We start from the raw sequence: 12,561 nt of genomic DNA, 5'->3' as shown, positions 1-12,561 counted from the left end.
GATATCTAAAAATATGCATAGCAGGCAGACTGCAATTGAAATCTCTCATATTACAAAAATTAAACTAAAACTTCACTTTGCATTTGTTACCACAGTTGAAGGTTTATATTAATTTAGATGTCCCCTTCCAAAACAAATTAACCTGCTGTCATAAAGAATAAAAGTAATTAAGAGAAAGAAAGCACAGCTGTTAAAGAACATGTTACTATTAACCAAGTGTCTAATAAAGGAGACAATATAAAGAAAGATAATTTTTACCCCATCACAGGTTTCAAACCTCAAGTTCAAATGAGAACTAATGATGCAAGTCTTCAAGCAACCAATCCCATAAGAAGTGAACATATCTTTTGTCTTACCCATAGGTCTGTTTCTGTCCCTGAGGTCCCTGTGGCTGGGGTGTCGATAGGAGTCCCTGTAGTGGTGGGCAATGGCCATATCATCCAAACGGTAATGTTGAGGTGGAGGTGGGGTGGGGTGAGGCAGGCCATTGGGCTGGTAGGATAAGCCATTATTTGGACTGTACCGCTGGCCTGGGCTAATAGTGCATGGTCGCTTGCTTGGATGTTCTGAGTGCAAAGGCTCTCTGTCAAAGCCATTTTCTTTGGTTCTAAGGAGTGGGGTAGAAAAAGACTTTGTTTCATAATGTACTCAGAAATCAACATAGTTCAGACACTCACAGTTGAACTTGTAATATAAACAGAATATTCCTTTATTGGCCAGAAACTTTGTAAACTCAGCTTCTCAGAAGACCTATGGGAATTCACTGAAATCCATGCTGATGCCTAAATGATCAGAGGACTGCACACAGGAGAAAATGGTTCACTTCTCATCAAATTAGCAAACATCTTTTTAGTTGAGGCTCATGTGTTTAGGTCATAAAATAAGAGGAAACCCAATCTCACTCTGTAGAGTAACATTTTCATTCAAAAGCGAGTACTTGATTTCTAACAAATTATCCTAAGACTGATTGTATTTGGTGAAGATTCAAGGTAGAACAGCATCACTCTCCAGTTGAATTTTTAAGGTACACCTATTCCATTCACCTAACCTGATATCTGACTTTCATGTCATAGAACATCTAAGAGCTGTATTTTTCCAATACAGTAGCCACATGTGGCTGCTTAACTGTAAGTTAATTAAAATGAAATAAAGTTAAAATTCAGTTTTTCAATAGCAGTAGCCTCATTTCAGGTGCTCAATTATCACCTGGAGCTAGTGGCTACAGTAGTAGACTGCACAGATACAGAACATTTCCATCATCACTGAAAGTTCTATTGGAAAGTGCTGATCAAATGAGCTAAAAAATAAAGCAATGCAATACCTGTGATTCTGACATTACCTTGAGTCATCAAAACATCAATCAGCAGTCATTTAGAGCTAGCTGGGGCTAAAAGATGATTTAGGTGCACCCCCTCATTTTCAAGTTGAGAAACCACATGCCCAGAGAGCATGTGCAACCTCTCTGAAGTGACCAGGTCTCAGGGCAGGATGGGCATACCCCTGACTTAATCATGTGATATACAAAACTCTGGAGTTGGCTTTAAGAAGGATTACATTCTATAAATGAGACCTGATAACTAATCACTGCTCCTATATTTTCAAAAAGAAATAGGGCTAAAGAAATATTTTCTGGATGAATAGATCTCTATTTTTAGAGGCAAACTTAATATACTCAGTAAAATAGGAACAAACTATATCCAACTTTAACTGAAATCATAGCTCCAAGACTAATTTTTTTATGTAACAGCTGGCTCTCCTCATAAGACCAGCACTCAATTGTTAGACCAGTGGTAATATCTATTTTCCCTGTAAAATTTCCCCATAAGAATTCCACCAACTCACAGCAGCTGCAGATTTCTGAATGCCTCTTTGATTTTAGGTTGGTACCAATAGCAAAGAGATCCTGAGACATTTTTCCTACTTCCCTGGCTTCCAGGATGGTCTTCGTCTGATAATACTGGAGGGACTGGAGTGGCAACTGACTTCACAACAGAGATCATTAGGGTTCTACAATGAGCCATTCTTTATGTTCCCTAGGGTAGATCACCAGTGACAATTTACACACACAAGATTGAGAAGGATAAAGGAGTTAGAGACAGAAGGTATAGCAGACAAAGAACTGAGGGAAACTGCAGAGTTCAGTGGGAAATGAATACATGCCCACTATATCGTGAAGAAAGATACACTGTCCTGGAGACAGCAGGTTGGCCAACACTGGAAATGATAGCAGGACATGGTCCCTGCAGCAGTGTTGGCTAGAAGTCTCAATGCTGCTCCTATCAAAGTATACTTACTCTATACATATTGATCATTGATATCAGATAAAATGTCCACTGCAGCTCAGACATTACCGAAATGCATTTCTTTAAAATTATTTTTTAAAGTAAAAAGAAATAACTCAAATTCTAGATAATGATTTATCTTCTAAGAGTTTATGTGATTCTAATTTGTATTTCCTCATCCTATACATTTCTGAATAATACACTTCAACATTCAATTCACATTACCAGCATAAATCAGTTGGAAAATACTGAAGACTATTAGCAGCTATGAACGTAATGCTAACACAGCACCTACCTTACTGGCAGTGTGGTGTAGTGGAAAGAGCTCTGGACTGGGAATCAAGAGACCTGAGATCTAGTCCTGGCTCTTCCAAGACTAGCTGTGTGACCTTGGGCAAGCCACTTAACCTCTCTGGACCTCAGTTTGCTCATCTGTAAAATGAAAGGGTTGGACTAGATCAGTGGTTTTCAAACTGTGCCACCTGAGGTGCGTAAGGGATGCTGCAGGCAATAAGAACTTTTCCCCCAAACAATCAATATTTAAAGGGCCAGAGGAACCCACTTATTATTCTTACTGTTTTATAAATTGGGGTTCCACCTAAGGTTTCATTTTAAAGGAAAAAGTCTGCTGCTAAATCAAGTTTGAAAACCACTGGACTAGATGATTTCTGAGGTCCCTTCTAGATTGAAAACTCTGTAATTCAATTTCCCTGTATTCACATCTATATGTCACGGTTATGCAGATTGAAACATACAGGGCTGATGGTCCTCTGGCCAAACTGTGTCTATGTCAATCACTTTAGCCATCAGAGAACTTCTGTTCTTTGCTCTGAACAATTTATTATTTATAACTAATTTTTGTGCAAAAATAAAAAATATCCTCTAAATACTTTATAGCAGCCCCTGTTACTTCTAAATGTCAAAACATCTTAGGCCCAGTTGTGTCAAAAACCACCTCAACTTACTGGTTTTGCCTTTGTTGTTCAAAGATAACAACAACATACAGCATTGGAAGAATTCTTACTATTTTCAAAGTGGTTAGATGTGCTCTTTATCTTTACCCTCAGACCAGTGCCATTACTCCAACGACCCATTATTATGAAAAAAGACCTCCTTCCCCCTCAAAAAAAGAGGACAGTAATATCCTAAGCAAGGCTAGGTCCTGAGTCTATCCTATCATTTCTATCAAGTCCCACTGTCCTATCTTGGGTCGAATAACTCAGCTTACTATTGAAACGATAAAGCTCATCACCTCACAGAGGTAGTGATATTATAACAGCAAAACATTAAAATGTCCATGGCCCACAGAAATAAAGTTATGGAAAGGTCTGCCTGGTGCTTCCTCGAAGCACTCACATCTACTAGAAGGCCAACCCTATTCAAAGGATGTATGTCCAGAAAGGTGTAACTAAAACAACTTAATTGCTATTTGCTCCTTAAAAATACCTAAAACTATTTATATCTCATGGCCTGGGCAAATTCCAAATATGTATGTTTATTTGTTGCCCTTTCAAAGTGTATTAGGCAAATCCAACAAATACCATTCATTGTCCTATACCAGCACTCTTGAAATAACTCAAATTCTAATAGGAAGTCCATCCTGTCTCATGGATTTCTGGAAGGCATTTGTTTGTTTGTTTTTTAAATCAACATAAGGATATTGTATCTCCTTACTAGGAGAAATTTTCCTGAACATAATCTAACTAGATTAATATTTAGATCCCAATCACTTCTCTCTCAGGATCTGATAGTCCTAAAAATCGGGAACACTCAGGACTCAATTGTGTGACTTTGAGATAACCTGGGAAAGTTACCATTCAGGATTCAGTTTCCTGCTCAGTAAAATGGGATTAATGGGATTAATAGGAAACAATGTGCGTTAAAAAACAAACAAAAAAACAAACAAACAAACAAAAAACCCTTAAGAAACAATCTAATTTACAATTTACCCCATCTCACGCTGTTTTTTCCCCAGTTCCTCAATAACAGAGGCTGTAAGCTATTTGAGAAAAAAAACAAACATTGAAAAATCCTTTCCTCTAAAATAGTTTAAATGTCATGATTGGATACTATGCACTGATAATCCCTTAGTAATATTTATATAAAATAGTATAACATTAAAAACAGGGAAGAATGAAAAAAAATATTATAAGATCATGGCAATAAATAGAATAAGAAGACCAATCAATCTCTCCTACATGACAGGAGCAGCATAAGTTTTTTCCTAGATTAAAATGTTTCTTCAGTGGGAGTGGGGGATATCACTATAAAGACTGTTGTAGGGGGAGGCAAACTGGTACAGCATAATAAACAGAATGGCAAGGAAACAACTTCAAACTTCTAATCTCAGTCGTGTTACAAATAAATATGTGCCTTAGAAGCTCACTTCTCCAATTTAGCACAGGTATTTCAAACAGAACATGTCCTAAGTGACTTCATCTTTCTCTGGTACTTCTTATACCAGTCAGTTATGCCACAGTCACTCAAAGTAGAAACTTGGAGGTCACTCACAACTCTCTTCTCCAGATCAAGTCCTGCTGCAGGTCTCTTAAGCATCTGGTAGGTCCCTGGTAGGTCCCTCTGCCCTGCCCCAGGACTCCCGATCACATCAATGTCCCACTCTGCCAGTATCTCAGGCAGAATTGTGACTGAGATGCTGGCAGGGTCTCAAAAATTTTAAAAACTCTATTTTTTCAATTTTTGTGTTTTAGAAATCTATCTCTAAAGGACATAGATCAGGAGGTAACAGTTCTATTTTTTTAAATCACAAAAACATTAGTAACTTAGTATTAAACACATCTTCCTTCCCTTTTCTTACACAGGAAATTTGTTAAGTTTTCCACAGAAGGATTAGACACTGAATCAAAAGGGAAGAAATCATTCTTGTCATACAAGGTCGGACAATTAAGTTCGTGAACTTGTTGCAAAGATGTTGCTAACCTTTTTTGATATCAGAGTGATTATTCATTATGAATTTGTACCAACTGGACAAACAGTTAACCAGGTTTACTATTTGGAAGTGCTGAAAAGGCTGCGTGAAAAAGTTAGATGACCCGAACTTTTTGCCAACAATTCATGACTCTTGCATCACAACGATGTACCAGCTCACACAGCACTGTCTGTGAGGAAGTTTTTAGCCAGTAAACAAATAACTGTATTGGAACACCCTCCCTACTCACCTGATCTGGTCCCAAATGACTTCTTTCTTTTCACAAAGATAAAGGAAATACTGAAAGGAAGACATTTTGATGACATTCAGGACATTGACGGTAATACAATGATAGCTCTAATCGCCATTCCAGAAAAAGAGTTCCACAGTTGCTTTGACGGGTGGAATAGGTGCAATGAGGCATGTAGCACTTTTTCTAGGATGAGTTCGTGAACTTAATTGTCAGACCTCGTAATTTCAAAACAACTCAGTAAAAGTTCTCTTCACCAATTGTTAGGAACTAGGTGAGTTTAAATAAGAATTTTATATAACACCTTTCTGTTGGTACTGAATAATGTATCTGAAACAAAATATATTATAAATCCCCCTGCCTCCTTAAAAAGAAAATCAAATCTAACTCTTCATGACAACCCATGACAAATCTAACTCTTCTTACTCTTCGTAACACCTTTCTGTTGGTACTGAATAATGTTATCTGAAACAAAATATATTACAAATCCCCCTGCCTCCTTAAAAAGAAAATCAAATCTAACTCTTCATGACAACCCATGGTGGTTTCTGTATTTTGCTATCATCTTGGAGAAAGTGGGATATTCGGATGGGGAAGAACAGAGAGCTGAGTAATACAGGACCATCACTACTGAGCCATATGGAAAGAAATGACTTCCATCTTTCCAGGGCTAAACAACTGCCTAGGAGACAACCTCCTTAGCAGCATGCTAATACCTTCAGGAGTAAATAAAATGCAGGTGGATGTTGGCTACTCCAGACATATGAGGTATGACCAAAAACTATGGTGAATGTTTAAATTTAAAAAAATTATTATAGTAAAAGACGCATTGTCATTAATCCCCCTCAAAATACTGCTCCTCACCAAACACACTTATCCCATTGTTCTTGCCAGTTTCTGAAGCGGTTCTGAAAGCCTCTTTTGTGAGTATCTTTAGTTGCGCTGTTGTGGCTGCCTTGATGTCCTGAATAGATTCAGAATGTTTACCTTTCATGGTCATTTTGACTTTGGAGAAGAGCTAGAAGTCTCATGGTGCCAGATCCGATGAATAAGGTGGATGAGGACACACTGTAATGATTTTATTTGACAGAAATTGTCATATCAGAAGCAACGTTTGACATGGAGCATTGTCATGATGGAGCATGAAACTGGTTGCCCATTTCATGTTAATGTGTTGTTCATGATCCGTGATTTACAGCACACTTTAAAACACACCTTCTCTCAACCGTAGCTCACATCCGACTGACTGCACTGAACAAATTGAAACTTGTCACACACTGTTACTAAGGTTCAACACACTGTTTCCTATTTTCAAGATCCCTGCCTTTCTGTTGGATGGCACTCAGCAGCAGCATTCACTGTTTTTCTTAATCACACCTCATATAAACATAATACCTGTATCTTCAAGGATTACAATATGATAGGTTCATAGCCATCTGAGCCTTCTCTCCCTCAACAAGAAAGTGGAATGCTTCTGTCATATGTCTCCTGGAGCTTGCCATCTGCTCAACAGTTAGGCTGCCTGTTACTGGCTGTCCCCTGCCTTTCTTAATTTCTGGCCACAGCTGACATATTCAATTTCTACTGCTCCTACTGTCTGGAACTGTGCTTTCTTATTCTAATCTGTCATCTCTACATTTTGAGTGGAGCCCTCCAGTTTTTTTGGTCAGTGAACCAACTACGGCATTTTGTTCCTGACTTGTTGATGGCTATTTTCATTGTTGTGGGTGTCTAAGAGATGCATCTTTTAAAACAGAAGGAAGGAAGGAAGGAAGGAAGGAAGGAAGGAAGGAAGGAAGGAAGGAAGGAAGGAAGGAAGGAAGGAAGACCCTTAGGGAAGAGACAATATGGTATAATACTGAAAATGACTACATTAAGTTTAACTTTAAGGATTTATTTGTTCAAATAGTGTTTTTTTGTTGTTTTGTGAGTGTGTGTGATGTTTTGTTTTGTTTTGTTTCATTTTAGATATCTACTATGTGTAACACACTATCCTGAGCTTTAGTGGGCATACAAAGATGAGCAAGATATAATCCCCCAACTCCCTCCATAAGATTATCATTTAATAACATTTTTTGTAGAAGTGTACTGGCGAGAAATCTTTTACCATAAAAACGTAATTTAATTGGAGATGTAAGACTTCTATACTTTCCTATAGGACCTGAATTCAGCAGGTACCGTACAAATAGTACAAAAGTGGTATGAAAGATCAGAGTGAGAAAAGATCACTCCAGAATGTACACTTGAAAGAGCAGGGGCTATGGAGTTGGTTCAAATTTTGGCTCTGCTATTTTTTGGGCATATGAACTTAACCTCTGCAAGCCTTAGTGTTTTCATCCACAAACTGAGGATGATTATCTCAAGAGCTACTGAGAGGACTAACTGATCCTAACACATATTTGGCATTCAATAACTTAAAGCACTTTGTTTTCAAGGTGGGACATTCAGAGGCTCTTGGTGTAGAATCATAGTTGTAAGAGCATGGGCATCAAAATCAAGAATCTAGGGTTAGAATCCCATTGGTGCCTCTTATAAGCTATTTGACCTCAGACACATTATCTAGCATGCCTAAACCTATGAAATAGGACTGTAAGGAAGTAAGTGCTATATGTTAGCAAGTCAGTTATTTAGCATAGGACCTGGCACATCTTAAGCATTCAGTAAATAGTAGCCATTATAATATTTATGATTAGGACTCTAATAAATAATAGGTACTGTCTGAGTTAGCCTGTAAAGTATGAATAGAATTATGACACTTAAGAAGTAGAGAACAGAGCAGAAACCATCAGTTTGAATATAGACTAAACATGAAGAGTAGTCAGCAGGGCTGGACCCTAGGAGAGCAGCAAGAAACAAGGCGAGCAAGTTCATATTGAGGCTGGAGTGTGAAGAGACCAAAATGTCCACTAGAAGCCTTCACAATTGAAAATAATTTTTAAAAATATTCATTTCTACAGGGATGATTACTCATTTCTTAAAAGTGAAGAATACATAAAAAAGAACACAAAACAAGAATGTATGAATATAATATAAATTCCTTACATTTTCCATAGAAAATTGAATGCTATAGAGAATATAAATTTAATTCTTATTTATATAGTCAATTAATCCTACAATTTCTTGTAAAGTTTACCTACCTTTTCTTTTTAGAAAGACAAACAGATTGAAACCTCATTCATTTTACAGAAAAGGGAAAAAAATAGACTTAATAGTTTCAGCTGGTGTGTACTGTGTTGACAGATATTATATATTCAATGAACATGGTTTCAAAATGACTGACCCTTCAACCTTCAGTGTTTTCTAACTGACTCATTAAGTCAGGAAACCTGGCTGACTGTATTGTGGCTCCTCTATCATTAAAAAGATTTATAAACCCCTAGAATGTTATACTATAACATTTACCCTCTTGAGCACTTATAGAGAAGAAATAAATGAGGGAAAGTAAAGGAGAAAAACAACAACAACACAATTCTTAGTTGAGCCTTCCTTATTTATACTCTGCACATTAAAACATATTTTGTGCAACTGCAAGTTTTCAGGTACGTAAATATGCTGGTTTCTCCATTAAGAAGCTTTGTGACTTTAGGTAAATTCTTTGGGCCCTAGCTTTTCCTCAAGTATAAAGAGAAGGGGTAGGCCTTTTGGATCCATAAGATCCTTCCCAGGAAAAGGATGAAATTCTAAAGGTCAAGCAAGTCTTTTTAACAATAATGTTTAATTATAGGAGGAGGAGGAAATATACCTATATTAATGCAGCTACATGGCTTTGATAATAAAGTCTAAATGTGTTAAACTGTGAGTAATATACAGCATAATTACATTAAAATTTATATATACAGAGAGTGCCAAAGAAGTGTATACACATTCTAAGAAAGGAAAAAACTGTATTAAAATTGTAATACTCAATATATACCGATAACAAGAGATAAATACAAGTGACGTTTGACTTCTGAAATTAAAAGAGGTGCTCAAAGTCTTTACCATCAGCATCCAGATACTTCAGATTATGGCGAACTACTGCTTGAGCAAAGTTGACCAAAGTGTCCACTTGTATACATTTTTTGGCACCTTCATATATGTATATATATATGTGTGTGTATATATATATATATATACATATATATACATATATGAAGAGAATTAATACTTAACACCAACCATTTGAAATAGTTGGGGTGGGGAGCAGTGTTACCCATAAATAAAACCAATAAACCAATGATCATTCGGTTTAAAATCTTAAGGAAGAAAGATTCTCTGAGTCAGAATATTAGCATAACAGGTGAGAACACAATATTAAAGACACATTATAACAAAAAGCTGCAATATCAAAGCTGTGAAAAAAGAATGAAAGCAATGATAATCAACATAACACAAGTATTTTTTAAACACTAATAATTTTTATGCATCTGCAATCTCAAGAAACACAGCCTTTTCAAACTGTTCTTTCTCTGTTCATTCCATATGAAAGTGTAAGTGTTTTCAAGAATTGTCATAGCTCACAGTTTTAAAGAGTGCTCTTAACTTTGAGTTTCTATCTTGGAAAGTTGTCACTTCATTTAACCAGATCGAAAAAGGGGTTCATGTCCCCTTCTTCAGCTTCTCCCATCACAGAATGGCAAAATGAAGGTCTACTACAAATAATAAACTTTTACATATTAACAAAGAAGAGAAATCAGAATTTTCTATTTACTTTCCGTATTATTTTAGAAAAAATGAGCATGACTTTTAAATGAAAATTGTATTTTTCTAATTTGAGTTCTACAATAGTCTACCACAGACCTACAAATCCAGTTCAGGGACTCATCACAGAGCTTGTTTTAAAAGAGAGTAGAATAAATTTCACTGTACAAACTGGAAAAAAACAAAACAAAACACGATTTCATAGGCTTCCCCAGAGTATTCATTTCTCCGTAAATAATAATAATGCTTAAAAAAGAAAAAACATAACCAGTGACAATCACATTTAAGAATGAGAAGAAAGCTAAATTTGCCAAAACCCATCCCTGAAACATGAGACAACTGTTTAGTAGATATAATCAGTAGTCATCACAGAATTTAAGCCCCCAAAGTTGTAAACAAAATATAGAGTGCTCTTTTGTTCATGACATGTCATGAACAAATTACCAAAATGTGTTTTCTCCTCAGGTGTCAGCTTTTCCCTCTTTTAGTGACTGATGGTTCCCAGTGTTATTACAGAAACAGATTGATCTTTTTAATGAGCCAGTTTAATAGACTCCAAAATCTCACCATGGCTGCTCATCCATGTCAGACCATATGTACCAACAAAACATTCAGTAAAACAAAAAAAGCTCTTCTGTCAGACAGCTCCATACTCTATAAAATTTCATATAGTAGGTCTGGATATACAGATAAATAACCAGAGAAGAGGAACATGCAAATGCAAACAAGACGCAGAAAATAATATGCGAAGAAATTATGTAGAAGGCCATATTTTCTGGCTCTGATCAAATTCCCACAAGATACAAATGTATTTACACAACATCTTCTCATTACCCTTCCTCCTAGCTCTAAGGAAATCCATTTGCCATCTTTCCATTATTACACACATTTCAGAGTTCCACTTGAAAAACAATGTTCCATTCAACGAGCAACCTTTTTAATTCTGACTCAAGCAACTGTCTATGAATAACCAAGGGGAGAATAAGACTGAAGGCTGTAATAGAGTTCTACCTGACTGAATGCAAATATGCATGCACACACAGCTACAGATCATTAAAACAAAAATGCTGATTTTCTGTGTAATTTGTATGAAGTTTCCATATCAATGTTAAGCACACTGTTCAGGGCTTACCTCAGTACTATCCTAGAAAAGTCTAAAGGCATGGTACATTCAAATACAAAACACTAGGAAAGAACCAGTGGGGAGATGGCTGGGAATATAGAGAAATGAATAAAAGAAGTTTTCATTCTGCCTGTTATGGTTACTTAGCAGTTAGGTTTTCTAGAATACATTGTGTTCATTTCCAGTTTTGCCTATAGGATTATCTTTACATTTATCACAGTTATCTAAATCTTTCTCTGTTACCCTCTCCTCCACCTGAATAAATGTTCTTCCCAATTTTCCATCCAGTCTCTCCACAATTATTTTACTACATTTTCCTAAAAAAATGGAGCTGGAACATCTCAAAACCTACACCCAGTACTGATTTCCTGCAGTGTAAATGGGTAGGGTCAGACAAGAACACACATGAGAGTCATCTATCCTTTGCTGCTTCTTGGTTTTCAGGATCATGTGGACACACACTCAGGCACCTGGATTATGTGGTCCCCTTTAAAAGCTAAAGTACTAAACGCTTATACATGGCCAAGGAAATATGACTTGCAAAAAGAAGAATGTAGCACTATTGGTAGGTCATATATGGCGGTGGGTCTACAGTATGTCAGAAGTAAACTAATGTTTAACATTTGCTTTAGGAAATTAAAACTATAAAGCGGTCTTATGTCAAGAGGAAAAAAATTCCAGAGATAGTAACATAAAAATTGTAATAACTGTATGTAACCTGGCTTGCTTTTAATAACATTCTGATTGCAAAGCAGCTAATACATTTAAGGGCAACTAAGTCAGTCATTGAGAGATATCTCCGAGCAGCTCCAAGGACTGTAAACTCCTATGAATCTGGAACATAATTGTGCCCAAGTGTTAACCTTTCAAAATCTGTTACACTCATGCCTGATGAAATGTATAAGGAGGGAATGTATAAGTGGAAAACAGAAACAAAGTATATAACAAATAAATTTTTGAATACAGTTTCATTTTAAGATTCTCCATATTTTACAAATTGCTAATAAAACTTTGCATTCCTGTATTAGGAGAATAATTATATATGAGTGTAATGTATCAAGGAAAATTATTTTAATAAAGTACATGGGAAACTTCATGTATATGCCTTATTCAACAACTACTTTATAAGGTTTAATGGAGGACTTTATTTTACATTTCTTAGACTTCTCATAATGAGAGCAGAGTGCCTGATAGAATAAATAATGACTGATAAATAAAAATTTTCAGCAAAACTGCTGTTAGCTCTATTATTGAACTCTTATCTTCACTCAGTTCATCTATCTTCACGGAAGTTTTC

At 36.2% G+C, this 12,561-nt stretch overlaps 1 protein-coding gene across 9 annotated transcripts in view; it reads right to left on the bottom strand.

The window, feature by feature from the left end:
• Window positions 1–12,561, bottom strand: part of RUNX1T1 (RUNX1 partner transcriptional co-repressor 1) — a 182,301-nt gene that overhangs the window by 43,998 nt on the left and 125,742 nt on the right. For all 9 annotated transcript variants that reach the window (XM_074316318.1, XM_019718441.2, XM_019718440.2 and 6 more), the window contains one exon: window positions 357–607. In XM_074316318.1, the coding sequence (XP_074172419.1) occupies window positions 357–607 (251 nt within the window). The remainder of the gene's footprint in view (window positions 1–356; window positions 608–12,561) is intronic.

This window comes from Rhinolophus sinicus, linkage group LG12 (assembly GCF_036562045.2).
Source record: "Rhinolophus sinicus isolate RSC01 linkage group LG12, ASM3656204v1, whole genome shotgun sequence".
Taxonomy (NCBI): domain Eukaryota; kingdom Metazoa; phylum Chordata; class Mammalia; order Chiroptera; family Rhinolophidae; genus Rhinolophus; species Rhinolophus sinicus.
This window is presented reverse-complemented; position numbering and strand designations above follow the sequence as displayed.